We start from the raw sequence: 27,533 nt of genomic DNA on the forward strand, positions 1-27,533 counted from the left end.
TCTTTCGCCCGGGCCTGAATCTGGGGCCCCGCCTCCTATTGGTATGCCAGCGTAGCTACGCGCGAGCGCGACCACGTGACCTGAATGGAATGAAAACAATGCGGAGCGCAGCTGTCAATCAGGTGCGTTCCGAACTCCGGCCCACATTCTGAGGAGGGAGCAGTGGGGAGAAAATAGACTCCGATCTGGACCCAGATCCCTGATTACAGGCGGCATTTAAAGTACTCGCTCGCTACACTATAAAAATGATTTTTTAAAAAATTACCTAATAACAGGGGGTGAGTAAAGTAAGTGATAAACTTAAAACTCGCCGCACACCTTTCAACAGTTGAGTTACATTTCTGCACATATATTATATATATCTCGGACTACATTTTTAAAATAATGATATTACAATTGAATACTCAAACTAATCTGTGAGACGAGCCATTGTGCTTATCTTTTTTTCTACAGTATTACACTTCCCGTGTGATGCAATTGTTAATAATTTATATTAGTTATTGTTGAAGATTAACCACGTCGATACGACTTTACAATTACTTTTAATGGTGAAGTCGGTAAATTAGGAAGTTGTTTTTATTTCCACAGCTCAACAAACTGCAGCTGGCAGATTGAGATGTATTTTCTCCCTGCTGTGGAATGCGGTTGCTTGGTACGAGGTACGTTCCATTGGCTCTGATCCGCATAACTTAGCGCAAAAAAGAGAAACTCCAGCGGCTCGAAACTGCCATCATTTACTCCATTAATTCGGGGACAGACTTTTCGGCAGAGGATTGTGTTTTAAGGTACAATTAACGAGAGAGAGAGAGATTTCTTCGATGGCAGTGGTAATGTATTATTTGAATTCCTTCTTGTGCTGTCACGTAATAAAAAGTTTCTCTCCACTAACTTGAAGCAAAGTTTTTTTTTGACTGTAGTCTCAAAGACGTAATGCGGAGGAAACATCTTTCACAAACTTATTCGGCCCTGATTAATTCGAGGATAGATCACACTTTAGGGGAGTTCGTGTGTCGCCTTTGATTTAAAAAAAAACACGATAACGATTTCAGAACATTTTTGAGACCAGCCAAAAGACTCTACGATGACAGCTTGGGGTAGCCGACGATGTCTGCTGAATCAGGGCCGCAAAATAGTCAGCTATGAAACTTGCATGCTTTCGGAAGTCTGTCATCGGTAATTCTGGATATTGAGTTAGGTATATAACACAAAGCTGTAATGGAGTTTAAGCTCATTTTCGGACTCTATATTTTATGTCACACTGTGCATTTCCGATGGAAGTCTTTTAATTGTAGCTACCATATTTTTGGTGTTGATTTAAGAAACTGCAACCAAAAGGGATGGATTAACGTTTCAATTGAGTCAACTATTGTTGGAAAAGGTGCTTTGAAATGATCGATTTTTGTTTGATCCTCTGTTATTTTGTTTTTAACTTTAGCATCTTATATTGACAATACTACAATTAACACTAATGATGATGTTAGTACTGTATTTGATACATATTATAAAAACGGTCAAAACGTTTCATGTAAGTATTGTATAATTATTGTTTTCTGTCACAATCTGCAAACATGTTATAATCCAAAATAGTGTTATTCTATTGTATATTTCTGCTAGCCGATGTTTTCGTTTACATTTTAAAAACAAACGCGTGACTTTTCCCTGTGTATACACCCAACGTAATGCAAAATTTTACTGAATGCCATTTTGATTGGTGTGTCTTCCTGTTGTCTTGAAAAATCACAAAGCAACATTGTTGATAGCGATCACTTAGTACCTGGGAAAACTCGCATGCTATTTCCTTCGCATTTAACCTACAAGGCGTGTATTTTTTGTACAAATTAACTACCACATGCATTTCAACTCTATGTTTGTATTTTTCCCCTGAACATTGGTGGGCATTTCTAAGACGTTTACAACGGAAAACAACTTTATATATATATATTTATACACACCGTGGTATTATGAATTATTAAACTAACTACAGTTATTTGATGTGCAATCTTCGTATAGTCGATATTATAAATTATTTTAGAGAATTTTAAAATTTATATGGATAGTTAATGATTGGTCATTCTGATAAATTTGTGCTGTTCAAAAAAGTAGTAATTTCATTTTGTACTGTTGAACACATCACAGGTACCTTGAGCTGTACATACAGTAGGATAAGATTGTGGTGGATTATAACATGTTAGTAGGTTGCTCTGACAGAAAACAATAATTACACAATACATATATGAAACATTTTGATCGTCATTATATGTATTAAATGCGGTAATAACATCAGCATTAGTGTAGATTGTGGTATTTACCCAATTAAAAGGTCAGCTGACATGGTTTTCATCATTATTTGTATCTAATGTGTTTAAAAGTTGGTTTGAAAATGTCTGTATTGCTTGCTTTAATAATGCAATGGCTGATAATTACAATCCATGTTGATTTCATTAGCTATTTCTATTTAGTTACTAGATCCCTAAAGAATACAGGTTTTCAAACTAGGGTCTGTGGATACTAAGGCATTCACAAGGTGAATCCTGGGGTCTGCAAGTTCATCATATTTCTGGTGGACTGGGCTCTGCTACATCATGCTCCTGTGAACAGTATCTGGAGGCCTTTGTACTTCTTGTATTTGTTGACTTATTCGCAGTTATTTCTGTAGCTGTATTTCTGTTATGCCTTGTGCAGTTATAGCACTGTTTTCCTGTGGGTAGCTAATACTCTTCCAGAAGTTAGGACAGGGCATCAGCATCTCCTACTCATTGCTTGGTAATTTGGATATAAAATTCCTACATTTAGCCACCATATCAGAATGATTGTTGCAACAGCTATGAGCAGTCATCGTGTATGAAGAACTTTGGTAAGAAAGTTGCAGAAAATAGGGAGGAAAATATATCTCAGTTATTCATCAATGCTTTAACATTTATGTTTATATTTGTTTATATAATATTTGGCTTTCAGGAGAAGGATTTTTTTGTGTATTAGGTACGCAATTACAAATTAAAGAGGGAATAGTTCAACAAAATCAGTTTACGGCAATTTCGTCAATATGTGTTCAAATTTTGATTGAGACAATTAAAAGTGACAATAACGCCATCATTTATTAAATATTTGAATTCTTCAAAAAATTGCCTGTTTTAAAAATATTTTGTAACTCGTTATGATTCAATTATATTTACAGTATGTTATAGGTATTGTAACTTCATAAAAAAATGTATTAAACACTATAATCAAATTGAAGTCCTACAACAAAATGTATACCATCAGAAAATAATTAGCAGGCAGTTAGTACTTGTTAGCTTGTGAAAAGTAAATACTTTTAATTACTTAATAAGTATAACAAATTGTTTTGTTTTCCTTTTCAAGTCTTTGCAAGTTATCTGACACTACGATACTATTCAGGGTTAAAGGCAAAAAAAATGAAAGGAATATTGCAATAACTTGCCTAAGCTTGTTCTAAAATGCACAGCTTACATTTTTTCTACAAAGTGCCTATAGTGAGACGACGATGCAAAAATATAAATACTGTCCCATTTTTATTAATCTAATATAAATAAAACAAACCGGCAATTGTTTTAAATTCTACATTCTAGCTACACAGTTACTAACCAGAAAAATGCATAATTGACTGCTTTGTGTACTTGAGTGGCACATTCTATTGAATGGTCCTCATCAGGTTATATTTCATCTCTACATAAACACTGTGAGATAATTGGCAGCTGCTGTTTAAAATATTAAGCTGTAATCCTTTTATTCCCCCCCACTGTGTAGTATTATTTGTTGGGTTGTGGTGGTTATTGATGTTTTTTGTTGGGTTTTTTTGTAATTGTTGTTTGTAAGGCTCTTTTTGGCATACTGTTAGTAGAAGTATTCACACTACAATCCAGAGGGCAAAGGTTCAAGGTCTTGCATTCCCTGACAGTAAAATCTGGCAGATTTGATTATGATGCGTTTTATTCTTTTGTGGTGTGGCCACTTCAGAGGAAGGAAATAACTGACATTGTCCACTCTGGCCCAGTATAAGTGTTTCTTGCCCTTGTTGGCCAAACACAGAACAGTATATCTGGCAGTTGTTGAATGGTGGGGGACCTAGACTACCTTCCTCCTCTACCCCCTGTAAACAGTAACATGTTTCTGGGGACTCCTGCCTTAATTTCTGAAAGAGAATGTCATCTACCCAAAGGAAAACAGTGCTATGATTGCAGAAAGAATTATTTTATTAATATACAGCAACCAAGATAACATGCTAGTAAATCAAAAACTATAGATAAAATACAGCATACCAAATTCTTGAGATATTGCCTCCAGTGCTCAGTATATGCGTGACCCCATTCAGACAGAAACCTGATGACTTTCTAGACACCCTTGGGCCAGTTTGAAAACCTGTGATCTACTGGGATGACAACAAAATGTGGGGAGTGGGAGGTACAGATGTACTTCACAGTGTGTAGTAAACCAGTCTCACTTAATGTATCTGAAGTCTAGGAGTTTGGATGCAGATTATTAGACTTGCTTGGGGTGGGGGGGGTCATCACTTTTTCATCTCTGCCTCTGGCTTATTGAGACATACGGGTAAGTGAGGGAAAATGCAAATTTATTTCTTCATTTAAATTTCTATTTTTTTTGATAATTTTCAAGATGAGTTATTGCAGTTCTTCAGCCTGGCTGGACTTAATGCTGTTGCCACATATAGAGGACAGGAAGATGGCCTGATCCTAGATATATCTCCCAGTGCCCCCATTGATGAATTCACGGATGAATGGAGTACTGCCCAAGCTGGACTACCTCATTTGTCTTTAACCTGTAGGCAGATACGAGAGATTTCACTTGAACGATAGGAGACAGTGCAGGATAGATATGGGCGGCAAACTTTTGGACTAGCATATGTGTAGTGCTTTTCACAAACTCAGTATGTCCCAAAGCCCTTTACAGCTAATGAAGTGTAAGCACTTTAGTAGGAAATGTCAGGCGAAATTTGTGCTCAAGTCCGTGGTGGGGCTTGACCAGTGAGCCAAGCTAACCCTTAGACAAAATGAGTTAGCTGTGGTGTCAGAAAGGGCTGGAGTTCCACCACAGAAAATGAAAGTATGAAACACTGCTTTTGAATAGCATTGCTTTTCTCAGATATGGTGCAATATAGGGGCCTCAACAGTCCTGTCTAGGGAGGAGAAAACATCAGCCTGAGTTCCTGCTTCTGATTGCTATCCAGTGTCTCCTGCTGGAAATTGTGCCTATTCGGTCAGTTCGTGAGGACAGGGGGAAGCTTGGTCGTGATGTCCTCCATAATCACATTGCCTGCCTCGCTGCCTAGGCCCATATGTAAAGAATGGCCATGAAGGAGCTATCCAGCGCTGCTGGCAAATGTGCAACCGTATCCCAACAAAAGTCAGCACTTTTAAGAGAGCAGGGAAGAAAGGGGAAAAATTAAAGGGGGGGGATAAACTCTTTTCATAAATATTCAAGTAGTCAGTTACCCTACTACTGAGTACAGGATGTTCTCAGCAGCTATAAAAATATACACATTTTCCACAGTTCAGGATACTGTAAAACCTTCAAAGTGAATGTTCTGAAATAGAGTTAGACAAATATGTCAAAATACATAACATTTCAAAATATTCTTAGAACATCAGAATTTGCAACCTTATTATTTCTTTACTGCAGTTCTCGGAGGATTCATACATATTTTATATGTGTGTGTAAGTAAGTAACAAAAAGAGATGAAATAAAGTGAATACAATCTAGTGACTGTTCATCAGCAATTTTGCATTTAATTTTTCTATTATCGCAATCTTATTATGACCTCTTCTACATTTCAGGTAAGGATGCCTATGAGAATGAAGTCAAAGTAATCTTTATGTTGAAAAAATTTAAGGACCACAAGTGTGCATCAGTAAAAGGAGTAAAAATACAATGATTACAGCAAACTAAACGTTAACTTTCTGAAAATCTGCGCAGCACCAGAAACCCAAAGAGAGCTTATTTATGATAAACAAAAGTTGGTTTTGTGATGAGGCCAAAGACATTTCCAGCCACTTCGTATGCTGGAAACAGCCGCCAGAGACTGCAAGAAATTCGGGAGGGGTTGAAGCAACCTCATAAACCTTCAGGTCAGGGTTTAAATGTCAGCTCTAATAATGAAACCCAGCTTGACCCTAAAGCCACGGTTGGAAAGGATGCCACCAGACAGCAGCAGATGCGACCTGTCCCAAAATTTGGGCCTTATCAGAAAGCTCTTAGAGAAATCAGAAACTCCCTGATGCCATTTGCAAATGAATCGGGTTCTTCTACCAGTGTTGAAGTAAACAGACAGATGCTTCAAGAATTGGTGAATGCTGGATGTGATCAGGTATGTTAAACAGATATTATAATTTTTTTGTTGTGTGTCATTATTTTATAAGTTTATTCTTCTATCTTGAAGATTTTGAGTATTGCTGGGTAACAAAAAATATATTGGCCCCAAATTTCCATAGGGCCAACTGCACATTCATGGTGTAAGTAGGCCGAGAGTGCAGTAGAGGGAAAAGAAAATAGGGCAGGACTCAGGAACGCTGGATCCCAGCCCAGATTGTGAACTTTTGTCAGGGCCTGTTTGGGGTGGAACCTCTGTCAGCTGCAAACATGGCCCGTGACGTCTGAGGGGGCAGGACTAGGGGGAAATGAATTCCGACACCAGGAATTTTCTCAGAGATGGCCTCCTTTCTGCCATGTGACCAGGATGAACCCAGCATACAGCTCAACTAAGGGGTGGAAGTGGCCGGGATCTGCAGGCTCGTGTCTTGGCCTGAAAGATTTCAGAAATTGTCCCCTAGACGTTTCCCGCTCAGCCCTCTTACCATGAGGTCTGATTATTTTCACTGCTGCATTTTTTGGAAGGGGAGCAGCCAGCGGTTCCCCCCCAAGCAACCATCCGATGCTGCTTTTCCCACCTCCTTTGGTGGGTACCCACAGCGCAGCTATAGTGGTGTGGATGCTTGTCATTACCGTGTAAATGAGGTGACCCTGGATTCTCAGGAATGGAGGTCACTGGGGACTGCTCCACTGCACTTCTGCTGGCAGACCAAGCCTGAGGATTTCTGAGGCCATTGTTTCATTAAATCATGCCTCATTTCCAAAATCTGTGGTTGGAAAAGAGATTTTTCCCTCCCCCGCGATGCTGATGGCTGTTCTGTGGGTCCCTGCCAGCTGCCCTCCAATATCTCACCCAAGTAATTAATCTCCATATGAGCCTAGACAATGAATGTTGGCAGACTGTTCATTGTGGGAGTCATTCTGTCCTCCCTCGATCTTTGCACATGCACACCAGTCACTGGATAACAATCAGGAATGAGAACTCTACTGATGTTATACTCTTTTCCCTAATCTGGGAAGGATGAGGCCAGCCGGAGTGCGGCTGCTGCTGTTCGGCTGAGATTAACTAATTCAGCACAGATTGTGTTGAGTCCTGGGACTTTTCGGGTCTGTATGGCTCAGTAGTACTCCACACAGTGGGGGTGATTTTAAACCCCAAGAATGGGTGGGTTGGGGGCGGGTGGGAGTTGAAAATAGTTGTTTTTTGGGTCGCGACCGCAACCTGGCTTTATTTCCAGGTTTAACATCAGCGCAGAAAAGTACAGGCTTCCCACTGGGAATGCAAGTTTGGAAAATTTTGCGGTTGCGATCCAAAAAAACAACTATTTTTGACTCCCACCCACCCCCAACCCACCCGTTTTTGGGGTTTAAAATCACCCCCAGTGGGTTTATTGCCTAAGCCCCTGGGAGTTAGAAGAAGAGTTCCAAGAGGGCTGGAATTCTGCTTGAAAGATTCGTAGTGTTTATTTTGTATATTTGCTAAATAACTCCCAATTGGTCTACGTCACAAGCAGGATGTTCTTGTCTGTCATCACTTGATATTGCACTGTGGTATGTCCTGACCGTATGATTGCAAAACTTACATATGTGTAAACCCACCGTCATACGGTCTCCCTCGTGTATTCATTTGGCTTTTTTTCTCTTAGTCGCTGCTTGCTGAGAGAAGTTTTATCTGTCACTGTTATAGAATTCAAAATGCATTATCATTGACACCGTCATCATCTCATCATGAGGTTCTGGAATCTTTTCTATGTGTTAACTATGTTACATTTTTCATTGACTGCATTGCACATTACTTTGTGTCTCTTGTGTAATTGGATAAGGTTTAAAAATTGAAGGTGTTTGCTGGCCTTGATTCCATGATATTACTGTAGTTTTATCTGGGTCGTGTTTTCTATTACTAATTGATAATAACTCAGCTGTATATTGCATGTTTTCCTCAACATATTTTTGATGTTTATTGAACGCGGATTAAAATGTAAAAAATAACATTAAACATAAATAATTTTAAAATATTTTTAATTCCTTGAAATGTGAAGAGAAAAATGACTTTTGCCCAATATTCAGCAAAATATACTTACTTTGTGAAAATACTCTTCTTTGTGCTACTGGATACGTTTTAGATTTTATTTTTGAGCCAGGTATAAAACGTTGGTGTTTGAAGAACTTTTATGCATTTTTCCTACATGTTAACTTTTGCTCTGCTGAATATCAAATGGATCCATACAGTTTGCACAACAGGTTCATAGTGTCATAGTAGGTACAGCACTGGAGGAGGCCATTCGGCCCATCGTGCCTGTGCTGGATCTTTGAAAGAGCTATCCAATTAGCCCCATTCCCCTGCTCTTTCCCCATAGCCCTTCAAGTATTTATCCAATTCCCTTTTGAAAATTACTATTGAATCTGCTTCCACCACCCTTTCAGGCGGTGCATTCCAGATCATTACAACTTGCTGCGTAAAAAAAAATTTCCACACTTCTTGTTGAAAGGACGTCTAAGAGCCGAGTATTGATCTGGAGAGAGGGAAAGGGAGGAGAGGTTTCATCCTCATGATTTGGAGAATTCCATGCCCATTCCATTTTTAAGGCTAAATCTACACGGGATTCACACCAGCATATTAGAGAATTAGCAGGTCTTGCACTAAAATTGTAATCTGTGATTTGGCTAAATAGCTAAAAAGAATTTGTCCTTACTTTTTTAATTACATAGAATGTGCAACACAGAATTATGCCACTTGGCCCAAATGGTCCATGCCAGTGTTTATGCTCCACACACATCTCCTCCCACCCCTCTTCATCCAACCTTGTCAGCATAACCTTCTTATCCTTTCTTCCTTATGTGTTTATCTAGCTTTTCCTTAAATGCATCTATGCTATTCACCTCATCTACTCCTTGTGGTAGCGAGTTCCACATTCTAACCGCTCTCTGGGTAAAGAAGTTTCTCCTGAATTCTCTATTGGATTTATCGGTGACTATCTTATATTTATGGCCCCTAGTTTTGGTCTCCCCCACAAGTGGAAACATCTTCTCTACGTCTACCCTATCAAACCCTTTCATAATCTTAAAGACCTCTGTCAGGTAACCCCTCAGCCTTCTCTTTTCTAGAGAAAAGAGCCCCAGCCCGTTCAATGTTTCCTGATAGGTATAACCTCTCAGTTCTGGGATCATCCTTGTAAAAATTCTGGTATCATCCTTGTAAAAGTTCTGATATCCTCCTTGCAATGCCTGTCTTTAATAAGAACATACATTGGTGCCGAATCCCTGGAAGAATCTTTTTTCAAATGCAGTTGTTTTTTTCAGATATTTAAAAAACAACTCTTTAAGATAGTAGAATGCATTTATATAATAGGTAAAATCACAGTACAGTTTTGTCACATGGTGCATATAGGAGAATATGCTGGCACATTTAGGGTCGTCGGAAATGGTTCTTCACGTGTTGCGAAACCCTGTTTATATGAAACTTAATGTTGAGGTTGATGTCAGTCTTTCTAAGCTCCATTCTGATCTGGACAAAACTAACCAGATTTGCTGTTTCACTGGCACCGAGCAATTTCCACAAGAGGTGACAAACCAAATTAAATTCTATCAGTACACTATATTCACAATTTTGTCTCAAATTATAATGTCCCTGACCAAAATGTTTTGTGCCTTGTATGATTACCATACTCTCAAAGTACAAAAAAAATCACCTCACCATTATTCCAAGGAACAAAATCTATTTTCTGCTACAATTTGTACTGCAAGCCCAACAAAGTCCATCCCACATAACCAAGACAATGATTTCTTCAATAGTATAACACATCAGCTAAATCTTAGCACCATCACTAAATAACATTAGTCTCACTATCATAGTGCTAACACTGCTTAGCGATGCACAATCCGATCCGTCTTTCGGATGAGATGTAAAACCGAGGCCCCTTCTGCCCTTTCAGATTGACGTAAAAGATCCCATGGCACCATTCGAAGAAGAGCAGAGGAGTTCTCCTTGGTGTCTTGGCCAATATTTATCGCTAAACCAACACCAAAAAAAACCAGATGATCTGGTCATTATCTCATTTGTGGGGGGATTTCTGATTTGTTTGTGGGATCTTGCTGTGCATAAATTGGCTGCCACGTTTCCTACATTTCAATAGTGATTGCACTTCAAAAGTACTTCATTAGCTGTAATGCACTTTGGGACGTCCTGGGGTCATGAAAGCCACCATATAAATGCAAGTTTTTTCATTCTTCCTTCACAACGATTATGTTACATTTTAAATTCCCTCCCATCGGCAGCAACATGAAGATCCTGTGCCTTGTAATGGTGCTATGACGGGAGGTGAAGGGAAAATTTGTATTTGTGCAACATCTCAAGCACAAAGTAAAAACAAAAGTGTCATATGATGCCAAGATTTGCTAAGATAACAATACTTTAAGGTGGCATAGCCGTAGAGCTTTACTGCCAGATTTAGTATTAAAAATATGAACTTACCAACTTGAACTCCTGGGGAGGGATTACAGCTGTTTGAAAGTTTTTAGTAACCAAAAACAAAGTAGCCCATTGCATTTCCTGTGGCATCTGAGATTTTTTTTGTGATTTGTAATAATTCCAGTGGTGCAGATACAGAAATTAATTCAAATTAAAGCACTTATCAATACTTCAACAATACTATGACCACATAGCAACACCAAATGAAATACAGTTTTGTAAATTTATATGATTTGATTGAATATGTAGAAAGCGGTTCACGTGATCTGTATTGCTTCCCCTCTTCTTTCCTCTCCTCTGTAATATACCTTCAAAAATATAAAAGAATTTGTAAGAAAAATAATATGCATTTATATAGGGTGTTAAGTATTGCCTTGGTGGGGCACAGAAAGACAAGCATGACGGGAGGAATGCATGCTGGTAACAAAATAAACCAGATTTTTCTTCCATTGAAATGAATGGAAGGAACATCTGACAGATTATGTTACTGGTGAGCAATCATCCCCACCAGATTTTCCCATCGCGCTCCGCCCAGGCGATGATTAACACCCAGGTGGTAAAGACAAAAATCTACCCCATAGTGCCTCAGGACATCCCAAAGCACTCACATCCACGTAACTACTTTTGAAGTGTGGTCACTGTTGTTATGTAGACAAACACTGCAGCCAATTTACACACAGCAAGATCCCACAAACTGCAGATAAGATGAGTGTCGAGTTAATCTGCTTGTTGGTGGAATTTTGGTTAGGTCACCAAGCAAGCTGCCTGCTGTTCTTGGAATAATGCCATGAAATCTTTTACAGCCACTTGAATAGGTAGATAGGGCGTCAGTTTAACGTCTCACCAGAAAGGCAGCATCTCCAATAATGCAGCACTCCCTCAATACTCCACAGAAGTGTCAGTCTAGATTATGTGCTCAGGCCCTGGCGGGGTCTTTAACCCTCATCCATCTGACTCAGATGCAAGAGTGTTATCAGTTGAGCCAAGCTGACATTCATTTGCACAAGTTAATGGCAAAAAAATTATATTCAAAATAAACCACAAAGCCCACAGAAAATGCTAAGTACATGTGTGCAAAAGGTTTTGCTGACTTTATCAGCTGGAACATGTAATGTTCGTTCTGCCCCCTTTCAAATTTCCCACATAGATTTAACTTTTTTTCCCTTTCTTTGTACATTTTCCTTTCCGTCCTTACCTGAAGATGTTAACCCCTTGCTGAGTAAAGTTCCATGAGTGTTAATCACCCTCCGTCACCTTACTCATGTGGCCATTAACAGTGAGCCTTGACAGTGAGCAGTGGTAGGCTATTTGACCAAGGAAGGTATCGTAGTAGAGCCTAATTCTGTTGTCACCCAAATTATACATGCACGCACTTCCAGCAGAGGTCCCTGCTTAACGATCAGGAATCAGAAACCTTATCAATTTTCCTTCCCTAAGCCAACAGTAGTGAAGCCAATCATAGTGTGCTTGCACCTTGACTGAAATTAGCTAAGTCAGCACAGACCCAAGGATTGTACCTGGGACGCTCATTGTCCATATGGCTGAGTTACTCACTGGATAAACTTGCTAAGCCGCTGGGGTGCCGGATTTAACCTTTTAAAATAAAAACTGAACAGTTTCTGGAAAATTTGTAAAAATTAAACTTAAAATGAAGAGCCCTATCAATGCAATGTTCAATGTGCCACGGTTGCACAATTTTTATTTTGCTCATTTGGAGAACATAATGTTCTGAATGATTTTCTTCCCAGTATTGTTAATGTTCTGCATCCGTGCATTTTTCAGGATTTATATTCTTTTCAATGAGAATTCTTTCACAGTGGATTGTAGTTAACTTCGGTGGTCGAGCATTTTTTGACTCACAGAGGTTGCTTTATATGTAACAGCTCTATCCTTGAGTGTTAATTGATTTCAAATAATTTCCATGACAAGATTGCATAAGTAAATATTTGCAGTTTAGTTTTAAATAAATCTTCATCTTTGTTCACCAGAAATTGTAAGGCCAAACACAAAGTGATGACAGAGAATGTCATTGAACTAAACAGGAAAGGTCTGGTGTAAACTTCGTAAACGTTATGTTACATTTCCTCTTGCATGGCTGAATTTTACAGATGCAAAGCTTAGAGAATGTGTGCAACAATTCCTACAAACCATGTAAAATACTTCAAGGCTGCTAGCAAAAGGATAAGCACTGGATAAACTTGCTGAATTAATTAGCAATTTACAGAGAGAAATGGATGGCATTTTAACAGGGAAGTTATTGTTTGGTACTAGGCTGTTAATTGGGTCTTGGAATTTAGTAACTCAGTTGGCAAGGTGGCTGTACTTTTATAGCTGTTCTATTGCAACTGTTTGCCAGAATTGGTCACTGTTTGTAGTTTTTTATTGCAACATGTTTTTCATCTCACAACCAATATTTTCAGCATGATATTTTGTCCAGTATCAGTGTACTTGCAGAATTCTGGGAGAATATGTCCCTTAAACAAATATTAATGTGTCATGTCTTTACACCCCATGTCAATTTCCTATCCTTCTTCCCCTCCATTCCTTTTCCACACTGCCTGAGGAAGGGGAAAGCCCCCGAAAGCTTGTGGGATTAAAAATAAAATCGTTGGACTATAACTTGGTGTTGTAAAATTGTTTACAATTGTTAACCCCAGTCCATCACCGGCATCTCCACATCATGGCATCCATTCCTGAAGCCAGAGCCTCATGATGGGATATGGTTCAACAGGCCATATCCCATCATCCCAGTTTTTAGTACCCTCGTCCAATTAGACATTCTTCATGTCTCAGCCTAAACGGTGAACGTTGCCAGATTGTTCTTCTTGAGGGGTGGAGAGGGGGAGTACCACAGTCAAACCAGATCCCATCCTCACTTGAAGGCTACAAGCATGTGTTTTCCGTCAAAGGTCATTCAGTAACAATAAGGAGCAGGAACCCTGGCTGACTTATTTTCCCCCCTCCCTTGCATAGTATACTGAGGTCAATTGTAGCATTTCTCTGACCACAACCAGCAGCACCCCATTTGAGATCAGGTGTTGCAGTAAGCATATCCTCATAGATTAAAATAATTAAGTTAAGTCTGACAAATTAAATAGACAAAGTACTTAGTTGACACATAGCCCAGGACAATCAAATAATGGGCTATATTTTTGGAAGACTAGTGCCATAAGCCACACCAATTGCAAACAACATTCCTGCAGGACTGCCAATTAATGAATTAGCATCTATAGAACATCTTCCCCTTCAACAATTAGTCAAATGATAGACTATTTTTGATCAAAGATTTCTGGGCCTATGATACGGACAAATTGTTTCTGTGCAGCTATTTCAGTTTTCATTACAGTGCCTGCAAACTATTTTAGAACTGGGTTACCACCACTTTTGAATGACATGCCTAGTAGGATGAAAATCCTATTTTTGTCATAGCAACAACTGTAATTTAAAATATTTCCTAAAGATGAAATGTACAATATAATGGTCGGGAATTTCCTCTGAGCTGCTCCTTCTCCGGCGCTGTAACTTTAGCAGAAGTGCAGCGGAAACCCCATTTCCACTTGTAAAGGATTCCATCGCACTTCCGGCGAAGTTATGATGGCAGAGCAGGCGCACCTCTGAGGAGATTCCCGGTCAATGTTTTAAAAACACAGATTTGTAAAATCAAACATGTTTTTGAGAAAAAATGTGTATAATGTTTGGTAATCAGTATTCTGTGAATGTGATCCTATCTGAACCAGAATAAATAGTTGGGCATAGATTTTGGTTGGTTAAGCAGGACTGAGTATAAAGAAATGCATTCAGCTAGATGCCAGCCCTGTAATGGTCACTTGCTTTATAGCAGTATCCTGACTCTAGAGTAATAAGATTTATGTATATTCTAAGATATGTGGATTAATTAGTGAGGTGATTGTTGGAAATTTCCAATAGAAAGTTCAAACATATAGGGCTGGATTTTCGTCTTCACTGCCTGAGTCGTAATCTGGTGGGGCGGATCGCCCGACTTTGATAGAGCTCGCCTGATTCGCATTCCATTGAAATCAATAGAATGAAAATCAGACGGGTTCTATAATGGGCGGATGATCTGCCCCACCAGATTACTGCCCTGGTGATGAAGACAAAAATCTACCCCACAGTGTCTTCTAAGCTTGTCATTTACTTCTGCAACTTTTTTTTACTTGCAGCACTTGAATCTTGGGAGACTCGTGCATCTATTCCCAACAATCATACATAATAAATAATATTTATACAAACTAATTTTGCATTGTTTTAAACATTGTTTTTGTGAGGTGATCCAGCAGAAAGCAATCCAGGGTGCAACATATATCTCTGAGCTACATAACTGCAATTCTCTTGGAATGTTCGCAGCTATTGCAGAACAGGAAAATGTGTAAATAAATCCAAGGCTAGAATGTAAGTACGACAGCTGGAATCCTCAGGTCCTGTGAGGCAGCCAAGAGCATTTAGAACTCTTGCTCGGGTGTGATGTATGCCTCAGTTTGGATGGTGCTTTTAAAAGTTCTAGAAAAGTGTAATTTAATTTTGTTTTTTTCTAAAGATCCACTGCGCGTACTAATTGACGAACACTGTTCATTACTACTGTATTAAAATTTACATTCTGAATGTAATGCTTCATCTTTTGAGTAAAATATGTTACAGTGTCAACTCATGAATAGTCTGTTTTGTGTCATCCATTAAGGTTAACTTTGAAGTTAATATCAAGTTATACTGTAAATGTATTGAAAGATAAACAAATGTGAAAATCTTTGGAGTCTGACCATATTTGCAATATGCCCTGGGAACTGTATCTCACTACATTATATATATATATTAAAAAACTGTCATGGTTTTACACACAGGGAGTTCAGACCAAGTGCACTCTTCAGGTCAAGTGGGAATAGAGGGATAATTAGATCAGGGCTAAGGAGGAATTGCAAAACTAGAGACCAGAGGAGGTAGAGCACAGTGTGGGGAATCAGGAAGTAAGCAGGATTAGAAGCTGGAGGAAGGAGAAGAGGAAAGATGCAGCTTAGTCTGAGGCCAAAGGAGTGTAGAGGCCCAATGGGTTGGGGGTGGGGGGAGCAAGAGAATCAAAGGATCACCAGAGAATGCTGCAGCGTTGCTGTAGCGCAGGAGTGGGGCTGCATTGCTGCAACCAGTGACAGTAATACTGTAAGCCCGGCCAGAGTGGAGCTGGGGGGAGGAGAGGCAGTTTGGGAAGAAGGATAGAGTTGGGATAAGGAGGGAGGGAGGAAGTGGAGGTGGAGAGAGAGGTCAGCGGGAGGGAGATGTTATTAAGGGAAACCTGTGTTTACTTTTCATGGAGTTTAATTTTAAATATACATCCATGTGTCAAAGTGCTGAATATGAATATGATGGGGTGGGGGGGGGAAATCATTGATAGCGTTTGGTAATGGTGTCTAACAGTACAGGGCTGTTTCTACATCGGCTAAAGCTGGAAAGATTGATGTCCACAAAGATTTCTGTTGGGGTGGCAAGGTCTGGCAGTGTGGCGGCAGGCCATCAAAATTTACAGCCAGAACAGGGGCCAGGTGGCAAGAACTGGTGGGGCAGCTGCAGCCTGCAAAGATTTCCACCCGGGTTGGAAGCTGAGCGGCTAAGGCTGGCAGGGTAGCAGTGGAGGAGAGCTGGCTTCAGGTCATGGGCTGAGAGGAGGAGGGAGCAGGAAGCCAGAGGAACGTCCTAGAGTGGGAGAGAATATGGCTGATCTGTGCGGTGTAGTAATGTACTGATCATAATCGTTAGGCAGTTATGGTGGGATAAGGCTGGCTGTGCTTTTTGGACCCAATGGGAGTGAAGTTGGTCTTATGGCAGTAGCACAAAATGGACGATAACGAATCAGCCACCCCTTTTACACCCTGCTCCCCTCATCACCAAATGGTGATGGTCCAAATCATGCTATCTCCTGGGAAAGGAAAAATCCTGAGACTAGGAAAAGCTCTGTGAGATTCCCCTCTAGATCCTTAAGGCAATCAAGCAAAACTACAAGAGTCTTCGTCTCAAGATAAGGGGTCAGCCATTTAGGACCGAGATGAGGAAAAATTTCTTCACTAAGAGGGTTGTGAATCTTTAGAATTCTCTGTCCCAGAGGGCTGTAGATGCTCAGTCGTTGAGTATGTTCAAGACTGAGATCGATGGATATTTGGGTACTAAGAGAATCAAGGGCTATGGGGATAGGGCGGAAAAGTGGAGTTGAGGTGGAAGATCAGCCACGATCTTATTGAATGGTGGAGCAGGCTCGAGGGGCCGTATGGCCTACTCCTGCTCCTATTTCTTATATTCTTATGAATCCCAGCTAACCTGTAATTTACCCTCTATAACTGGAAATCTCTTCCTCTTTCAGGAACTTGTCCAGCTCCCTATTAAAGGACGGTAGGGAATATATATTCACTGTATGATTCAGAGGATGATGACAGTGAAAATAAATAATTCCTAACATCTAACTTAACTCTTTGGGATAGGAGAATTTGAAACTTTTATTTAAAAGGGTACTTGCATAGAGGGGCATAATTTATACTGAAAATATTCTTCCCTTTAATTTTGTTCCCCTTTATACACACTTACATACCTTTCTTGTGGAAAGATAATCAAGTTCACTGAATTGTGGGTACAGCCTACAAGCAATGTGTAGTAACTAGGTATAATAAAAAAATGTTGAGAGATAAAATATATTCACAAATATCAATTTTAAATGGGTTGTGTTTTATTGCCCTCATCCTATCTTGCCCCTAGTCCCGTTCAACCATTATCCCTATCCTTGCTGAGCTACACAAGCTCCTGCTCCCCAATACCCCAAATTTAAAATCTCATTCTCATGTTTAAATTCCTTCATGGCAGCCTCAGAGTTTGTGAGACACCAAAAAATCTTTGCGTCCACACACAGTAAGAGGCTTTGAGTTACAGTTATGGGATTCCCACTGAGCATTCCTTTGATTTTTTAGCTATTTTGATGCAGGAGAAGGAAGATCAGTACAGAATGGAGCAAAGGAGAGTAAAATAGCATTTGAGGAAGATGTGCCCCATAAGATATTACCCCTTCTCATACAATTTGCAGACCACTCAGATCTTACAAAGTCCTTAATGAAGAGCTCTGCATTAAAAGAGTATGCTTTACCAAAGAGGCTGTAGAAGACCTGAACCGTCTTCTGCATGAAGATCGGCAACCAAGATCATCTGCTTAGACAGCTCTGCCTGTGGTAGTACTATGGCACTCAACTTTTATGCCACCAGCTTATTTCAAGCAGCCACGGAGAACCCAGGGCGGCGTCCAGGTACGCATTCGTCAAATCATTGATACCATTTTAGGAAAGCAGGGGAGTTCATTCAGTTTGACAGGAAGGCAGCAGCACGATAGAACCATACAGTTTTATCAAGTTGTTGGGTTCTACAAAGTGCAGGGTGCAATAGATAGCTCGCACCTGCATTGTGAGCTGCTGTAGTAAACCTTCTAAACTTTCTGAATAGACAGGGCTTCCACTTGCTGAATGTATAGAGCCTATGTGATCAGAGGCAAAGAATTCTGCATGTCAATGTCAGATTTGCTGGAAGTTGCCATGTTACATTATTCCTCAGGAATTCTGCCCTCCCTGATCTCTTCAGGGAAAAATCTGAAGTAACCAAATGTTTTGTGGGTGACAAAGAATACATCCTGCGGCCATGGATCATGACCCTGCAACTGAAGAGCACTACGATGAGGCACACGCTTCTGTAGGTTGTAACTGAGTGAACTGTTAGGGGTCTTTTGCTACCCTAGATCTGGAGGAACTCTATAAAATGCTCCTAAGCAGGTATCCTACGCCCAACATGTCATGCAAGATATAGTCAGTGAACCCTGAATCCACAGTGCAGTGAAAGAAAGAAAGAAAGACTTGCATTTATATAGTGCTTTTCACGACCTCAGGATGTCCCAAAGTGCTTTACAACCAATGAAATATTTTTGAAGCGTAGTCACTGTTGTAATGTTGAAATGTAGTTAGAAGTAGAACCTGTGCAGCATATCATATTAGAGAGTTAACTGTACTGATCATAAGCTGAGTTTGTTACACACTGTGCTTGGAATAATAGTTCTGGCATCAGAGAGGGCTTTTTTTTATTCATTCATGGGATGTGGGCGTCGCTGGCAAGGCCAGCATTTATTGCCCATTTGCAGCTAAACTAATGGCTTCTGGAATGTCTTTGGGCAGGAGACTTGTGTGTTTTATTCATTGCTTGGATAGGAGGCTGGGGAGCCCACAAGTCTTGCAGCTGCTATCCAGTGAAATGGTTGCCTCTGTGAAATGTGTTGGTCAGGAGTGTGCAAACTATGTGAATAATTTTCATAAATGCTCTCCAAATGGATAGAAACTTGACTGTGGGATAAATCATCCTGCTCGTTGCTGTTCTTGCCTTTAGGTGACATAAAAAGCTTCGTTAGAAGACTGTGGAATGCCTGGTTAACTAACTGTTTGAGTCATTTATGACGTAGAGTCAGAACTACAACACCGGGAGTTGTTTGTGGAGGCACGCACAGCTGTTGCACAATCCACAGTACATAGCCTATGGATTACTAAAAGATTGATAAATGAACTGTTTGCAGAAATTTGCAGTTTTATTTTATTCATGGTAGGGTGGTGATTCATACTTATTTAAAGTTATTTTAATAAAGTTTTTTAAAAGAATAAAATCCATGGGCTAACACCATATTCTTGCCAAGATAGAAGGGCAGGTGACCTACCTACATCCAGAACTATGCTGGGGGACTCTGTAACCACCCACTAGGCAGCATGCAAGAGTTCCCTGGGATGAAGCTCCCTTTGCTTAGCAACCTGGGATGAACCTCTGCTACTCAGCACCTTGCTACAGTGGCACAGGTGAAATTGGGAATTCTGCATATTTAAAATCATGGAGGAAAATCTTACTGAGTTACAGTGGGACCAATATTCCTCATTGGAACCTGTTTCTGAAGAAAAGAACCCTCTTTATGCTTGATGCACATTTCCAGAGGCATCCCCTGGCATGTAAACGCTGTGGGAGTGATGTCATTGGCGCTAAAGTGGGCCATGTAGCGCCCGTTGTTTCGGCAATACACAGCCTCTCCAACGCCCAAGATGGCGTTTTGGCTGCGCATGCATGTTTCCAGCATGACGTGCGCCAGATGCCATCTTAGTATAGGAGTTAGCATGTGCGCAAATACCGAATGCCGGAAGCATGTAAAGTAAGGAGAAAATGGATACAATCAGTATGCAAGGCTGATTTAAAGTGATAGACACCATTTTGGCACTTAACGCTCAACTCAACGCACAATCTTAACCACGACTGTCTGAACATGTCTTAGATTGCCTGGAGGACCCCCACCAGCGCTATTTAAATAAACCATGCAGGATTTACAGGTTAGTGGCTGGATTATTGCTTCTGGCTGCCCGGACATTTGTAACTGTTTTTGGAGGTCTCCTAGATTTGAATACTAGGACTAGGGGACATAGCCTAACATTTAGAGCCAGGACATGCAGGAGTGATGTCAGGAAATACTTCTACACGCAAAGGGTGGGAGAAGTTTGGAATATTCTTCTGCAAATGGCAGCTGATGCTAGCTCAATTGTGAATTCTAAATCTGAAACTGATAGATTTCTGTGAACCAAGGGTATTAAGGGATATGGGGCTAAGGCGGGTATATGGAGTTAGGTCACAGGTCCATCATGATCTTATTGAATGGCGGAACAGGCTCGAAGGGCTAAATGCCACTGCCACTTGTTACCTCCTGATATGCGCCACCTTCTCCTGCAAGAAAGCGGGACGTGTGGCTGAGTGATGTGTCTGTCATGGTTGAATAGCTGTCATTGTGTGGCTTGTGAGTTGTGGGTTGGCGTCTTGCAACAGCGGTAATGTGTAAGGGTGAGAGGAAACATCTGATTGGAAGAGTTGAGTACTGATGGAAAGAGTTTGTTGGTATGTGGGTAATTGGGGGGGGGGGGGCGTTGTAGTGCGTGGAGCAGTGGATGCGGCTAGTGGTGCAGTTGGTGGGAGATGCCACTTGACAGTTGACCTCACTCACTTTGACCACTCATGTCAAAGCTTTGAACTTCTTCCTGCACTGCATCCATGTTCATGGTGCTGTGCGCCTGGCATTGACTTAGTTCCCCACTGCCTCCCACTGCCTTTTGGATATATGTCTGGAGGGCCTCTTGCCCCCTCTCTTTCCCCCCCAGCGGATATAGGATATCCCTCCCTTTGTCCACCTCTTGCACCAAGGCCTGTAGTGCATCAGCAGAGAACCTTGGTGCACGCACTCTCGCAGGCCTGGTACAAACTCAAATCAGTAGATTGGTGAAGTCTGGCATGCAGATTGGAGGATGTGGGATTTAGTAGTGTGCAACTTTTATTCAATGTTTTAACATAACTCATCAGTTTGTAAACATAGGGACAGGAGCTGCATCTGTGTTTTGCATGTGTGATGTCTGATCTCCATTCAGACTCTGTGCAGACAGCAGGCTGTTACTTTCAGCAAATAACAGGTGCCAGCTACCTTTAAGAGATTTTTAAGATTCAGCCTGCCTTTAAGAGATTGGGGCACCTCCTGCTGGTGGAAAGTGTGAATTGCATTGAATCTTTGTGTCAACGCTAATTCGAAACGCTGCTTGAAGGTAAGTCTTCAGGCCTCACAAAAGTCTCATCCTGCCTGCGCAGGGGCCATTGGGCATGGGGTAATAGCGAATCGTGCTACCTATGCCCAATAATAGGCCCTATCCAATTTTTTCCCCCATAATGCCTTCGGCATCATTTCCAGGATTTCTGCCAGGCAGGCGGCTCCAGAGAAGATTGTCCAGTGTACGTGGGTGTTACAGGCAGTGTCCCCTCTAATTTTTTTCGGCTATGTGCGGAATGAATTTGGGTTTGTGCACCGATATAAAGGCTGTATGCACCATCGCAAAAAAGAGATCACAACTTTGAATAAAACATCTTTTTAGAAAACATTATTCAGAGTAAATAACAAACAGAACAAATATACAAAATAATGGATAATTGTAACAATTTAATGTTATATTGGTTAATAAATTTATATAATTTATGAAATGGGTTTCTTAAGTTGCACTAGGATTGAGCAGACCAGTCTAATTATATTTTATTAAAAATTATCTGATGGGAATCATTCCAATCAGCTTTTTGTTGAATCAGCTTAATGACTCTGATTCAAACAGAAATAAATCGTGCGCAATCAGAATTTTTAAATTGAGTCAAAAATACAAAACAGCTGTCAAATCAGTCAGTGTGAATTTGGGGATAGGGAGCAGTTTAATTAAAGCTCCCTCCTCCCCCTCCCACCATTGAATCCTCAACAGGGTTTAAAAAATGATTGCATTCCAATTGTACATCTTGCAGGTCTCATTAGTTTTGGCTGCCTCTATGTAAGGCAGGGTGCAGTTTGGTCATGAAGGACCTGAACAGAGGGCGGCAACGGACAAAGATAAAAGGAGACAATCCTTGGGGCAACTGAGGGCTTTTGGATAGCAGTTGTATTAAACAATTTAAATCAACTTAATTGTTTTGATTACAATGTACCAATGTGATTGGAAAATATATTTTAGCACAATTGTAGAAGTATCTTTAATAACAGTATTACATATGATCTGTCAGAATTACTTAATTTGTAAATATGAAATATGGAAATTGATAAACCATTATTACAAAATGCCAGGTAATTTGGGTTCATTTGTAGTTTACTACAGAAGCTAACGTCGAACAGGATGGTGACAAAAACTGTTAATTGCACTAATCATAGACTCCCTCCAATGTTATTTGCTGCCAATGTCTTAAATATGTTTATCTTTAAACTAAAGTAACAGTTCTCCACAATTCGCACTAGGGGTGAAAAGCTTTCATTTAATTGAACGCATCTCCTCACTGAATCTTTACTGAATCCTCGTGTGCTGAAGTTTTCTGATTGGAAACTCAAATCAGTTATATCATGAAGGGTTGGAAATGTATATATATATATAAACTTTTACACTATTTGTCCAATAAATGAATATAAATATATAAATGTTTGCACGATTTATCCAATATATATATAAATAAATATATATAAACTTCTACACTTTTTGTCAAATTAGTATATGTTTTCATATAATATATATAAACTTTTACACTATTTCTTCTATATATATAAACCTTTACACTATTTCTTTAATATATTATATATATATATACATTTACACTATTTGTCCAATGAATATATATATATATATATATATATGTCCAACCATTGGACAGAATACTATTTGTGGACACTGGTCTCTGAGCAGCTGTACCACTGACCCGCACTAGACGTCGACTTCTGCAGTACAATGCTCCCATCCAACCTAACTTTAACTCCCGCCCTTGCTGCAAACTGATTGGTAGCTGACGTCACCTCAGCAGCGTCTCCACCAGAGAGCACTGGTTTGGTGCGTGGACAGAATGATGACGTGCGCGGCACACAACAAACTGCTGCGCAGCCGCGCATGAGCGCAGCTTAGAGGGAACAGTGGTTACAGGTCAAAAAGGTGCTCGAGAAAAATAACTTGGACATTTTTATGGGCCAGCAAGGAGGAGCAGTGGTGTTATTGTCAGCAGCCAAAATGCCCATAAGCTGGTGGGAATTTGCATTGGTCTAGGCCTTTTAGTCCTACAGCAGCACACAACTTCCCATCCCTAGTCAGGGGCGCCTGCCCATTCACAGGCAGTATTCTCACCTGGGTGAAGACCAACCTAAGTAAATGAGCTGAACCTGGAAATTCATTTCTAAGAATAATATTTGTTTCATGAATGGTACATAAATAGAAATAGTTAAAATTCATAAAACATAAGTCACTCTTGATCAGCCTGGAGTGAACTTTAAGACCATGGGCAAGCACTATAGCCTCGATCTTTTGAATCTCCATCCCTGGTGCTGAGCCTCACTGGCAGCAGGCACAGTTTGGAAAATTGGCAGTCAACCTTGCATAATAATTTTAACACTGTTGCCTACTGTTTCAAAAGGCGATTAGGAGCAACAAAATGAGGCCACACTGAATGCATTATTTGAAGGAGAAGAATCACTAGGGGGTGTCTCTTAGGAGAACAGGACTATCCTCTGCATTAATGGCCACTGACCCCACTGAGAAACTCCCTAGCAGCAGCGGAGCACCTTGGCCTTGATGTCTTGGCATCTGTTTGCTGTTCCTCAGCAGCTACTTCCACTTTCAAGAAAAATGTGCTGTGCAGCTTTGGCATAATAATAGAGTGTGCTAAAGGGCAGTGGTATGTACAGTGCCTCGATTGGTACCTCCGAGGGGGTGCAGCAGGTTCCAACTTAGGTTTCATGGGGCTTGATGTGCCCCATGAAAATTAAAGCCTAAAGTTACCTTTACATTCCTTCTGATAACATCAAACTTCTTCCTCAACCGGGGATCTAAGTAACTGCATTAATTCAGTGGGTGATCTCCATCCATGTTGTTTGCAGTGGAATTTTACTAGAGGGTGGCCTTCAGCCCCAAATAGGGCCACCCTCCTTTGGTGTACTTCCTGCAGCAGGATTTACAACCATTCTATATTAAATCTTTTGAGACAATGAGTTTTTAAGTTTTGAGTGTTTGTTATCATGCTACAGCAGTCAGCAGTTAACTTCTGCAATCTGATGGGGGAATTTTAAGAGCCTATAATGCATTTTTAAATAACTGACACAGAGTGCCTGCAATTTAAAGAATTTGTGGGGGAACCGAGTGCTGAGTGGGTTAGACACTAGCCCATCACCTCTGGTGCCTTGGATCAAATCCAGCCAATACTGATGTCATGAAGGTTCCTCTGTGTGGTGGCTAAAGTTCCAAATGAAATGAATTTGGTCAGTTTCAGAATAGCACAGAAATGATCCCCAATTTATCACTTTCACTTTCTCTTAGTGAGGTCATAGGGTGGCTGGTGGGAGAAATGGAAACAAAATCATGCTGGTGCCTTAGGAGCTACTTCATTCCCCAACACTGACATATTGATGAGTACAAAATTCACGAAAGAAAGTCATAAAGAAATTATAGAACTTGTCAGATTTTGTTTCAATTGCCCATGAAATTAATATCTTTAGAGAAAATGTTTTTGTTACAAAACAGATAAATAATTCAGTATTGCAGCTAGTAAACCATTAATGTGTTTGTTTTTAATTACACAATTGCACCTTTGAACAAGGTTCTCAATAGTTGTACAAAGTAGAGTTTTTTTTTTACTTGGGTACAAACAAGTGGTAACTTTACGCACATGTTGGCAGAAATATGTTTTGGTATAAATCTAATCAACAGACGTCACTAGCTGCAGCTGAATACACAGAGGGAAAATGGAGTGCAAAATATACATAGAAGACAGAAAGTTTGGCTTCCTTCCAGTTTCTTTTCTACACAGAGACAGTACTTTTGCTGAATTGCCTTGTATTGGACTGAGTGTGGAATGTATTATTGCTGTTGTAGATGAGGCTGGATGGAATATGTTTACTAATTCTCAGGCAAAAGTGTGTGTAGTTTAACAATATTATTCTCGGGAATCTTCATAGACTATAACTTACAGTGAACTGCTGCAGCTCCTGCAAAAGAAAATTCAAAAATAGAAAAATAGTCTGTGCTGTGGAGTCTGCTAATGTTCCTATTCATTATCGTTGTCCGGGAGTGACCTCGCTGTAAATGGCTGTTCGTGGAATTTGGGTAAATGTAAGATTGGAATTGGCTGTGATGCCTCGCATGATCAAACTGCCTGTTTCACTCACTCTCTGTGATTGCACATAAAGAATAGGTACTTTGGTGAGGTACGAGCAGACCAGTTGTAGAACTTTACCCCAATGTGAGTTAGCATCTTCAGCAGAGGAAATCTGGAAGACAAAAAAAGACAATTTAAAATTAATCTTGTCACATTTTTTGTATGTTTTATGATTTCCATTCCACTATTTAAGAATTATGACTGCACACCATGCAACATTACCTGGCCAAGCAGGCAGGCAAACTGTTTACTCCCAGGCCTCTGCCAGTACTAGTTTTTAACCAGCATCTGGGAGGAGTTCAAGAGCGAGGCATCCTACAAGTTTCTGGCACAATTTCCTAGCACATCAACTTTCTGTACAGTACTTCTTTAAACTGTGTTCTTACAATAGCTCATCATCGTAGTAGTCTGTTCCAGACCATAAAAAACAGTGTTCAAAACAATCATCTTTGTTATGCATCTGTGGGATCAGGAAAACCAAAAAAAATCTATTGTCAAAGTAAAGGTGCAGTCAACTGCCTACAAATATGAACACTGACACCAAATGCAGAAAACAGAAACTTTACTTTAACAATTCACTTCAGATTTGAATAACAGTTAACTGGAATTAAGAATCATCCTTGTGCAACCCCCTAGTGCCTGTCTTGTGTGCACATTTACCTATCCTGGTGCTGCTGAGCTTCCATTGAGGACACTTCTGATGGCCGTGGTGGGCAACTTCTGGATCTTGAGGACCCAGCTACAGACTGCAGCATCTCGACATGGACCAGGGTAGTCTAGCCCAACTGGCTCTGTGACACTTAACATGGGCACTGGCGGAGTGGGTGGCGGGGGAGCAGGCATTCTGTCCTCCTAAGAGAGGACAATAGGTGCCTCTCTCCTGGGACTGCATCTCAACACTCCTACAGCTCTGAGAACAGAGTACAGGGGTGGTATGCTCCAGAAACCCCTGTCAACACTGTCACCAGAATCTCCATCTGTCGTGTGCACAGAGCTGACCACTTGCTCCATGCTTGATGGAATGATCTCCATGCTCTGTGCAAAGCCCTGACACAAGTTAGAGCTAGATTCCTCCATGTTCTCAGCCATTGTGCGCAAGCTCGCTGGCAGGCTGCCCAGTGTACCTGGCATTTCCTGGTGTATGCCCAAAATTCTTCTTTGGTAGTCTGGGTCCTCGAAGTCAGCATCTGAGTCCTCTGCAGCAGATCTAGAAAGCGATTTTGCCATCCAGTGAGCTAATACCTGTGGTGTCCTATACCCCTGCCCTAGTCCCTGCATAGTTGTACTCGGTGATTCACCACATGAAGACCCCTCCTCTAGCCTACCCTCTAAAGTACGCATGGTGCCAGGGTCTGAGCTGGTGTTTGCTATGGTCAGATCGAGTGATGCTGCATCTTCAGGAAGGCTACCCTCCTCTTCCTGAAGTGGCATTTGGGCCTCGAGTGTGAGGAGAAGGAGGTGGTGAAGTGTGGTGCAGTGTTTGTAGGAGAGTGGAGAAGCTGGGGAGGAGAGTGTTGTGAATAGTGGGTCTGCAGGTGGTGCAAGTGTGAGAAGAAAGTAATTGAGGTGAGGTAGAATTCTTACCTTGACAACTCTGCTGAGGTCATTAAATTTCTTTTGTAATTGCAGCCTTATCCTGGGAGTTAAGCTCCTGGCATTAACCTCCTCCTCAACCTCTTCCCATTGGCATTGGAGGTGTTGCTTGAAAAGCTCTCTACCGCCTGCTGGGGAACAGGATTCCCCATCTCATGTTCACCTCCTGGACCAGGGCCTCCAAAGCAGTATTAGAGAACCTGGGGATTTGCAGGCCTTGAAGCAATTTCTCTTCCTACAAGTCTTCCCTGCTGCATGCAGCCAGAGTGCACCTCCCCTTTAAGAGGTGTGGGCTGCCTTTAAGCGGAGTCAGAGACATCCGATTTCCCACCTCCCCTCCCAATAGTCGTGCAGCCAATAAGTAGGCTGCACGCCTGACCAA

The 27,533-nt window shown here is 40.8% G+C and overlaps 1 protein-coding gene across 3 annotated transcripts in view; it reads left to right on the plus strand.

Annotated features, from left to right (window-relative positions):
• The first annotated feature begins 701 nt into the window (after nt 1–701).
• Nucleotides 702–27,533, plus strand: part of lats2 (large tumor suppressor kinase 2) — a 58,073-nt gene continuing 31,241 nt past the window's right edge. For 2 of the 3 annotated variants that reach the window (XM_067986075.1, XM_067986077.1), the window contains exons 1-2: nt 702–827; nt 5,811–6,340. In XM_067986075.1, coding sequence (XP_067842176.1) covers nt 6,002–6,340 — 339 coding nt within the window. In that variant the 5' untranslated portion in view covers nt 702–827; nt 5,811–6,001. The remainder of the gene's footprint in view (nt 828–5,810; nt 6,341–27,533) is intronic. The other variant, XM_067986076.1, reaches the window with a different exon arrangement.

Source organism: Heptranchias perlo, chromosome 6 (genome assembly GCF_035084215.1).
Source record: "Heptranchias perlo isolate sHepPer1 chromosome 6, sHepPer1.hap1, whole genome shotgun sequence".
Lineage (NCBI taxonomy): Eukaryota > Metazoa > Chordata > Chondrichthyes > Hexanchiformes > Hexanchidae > Heptranchias > Heptranchias perlo.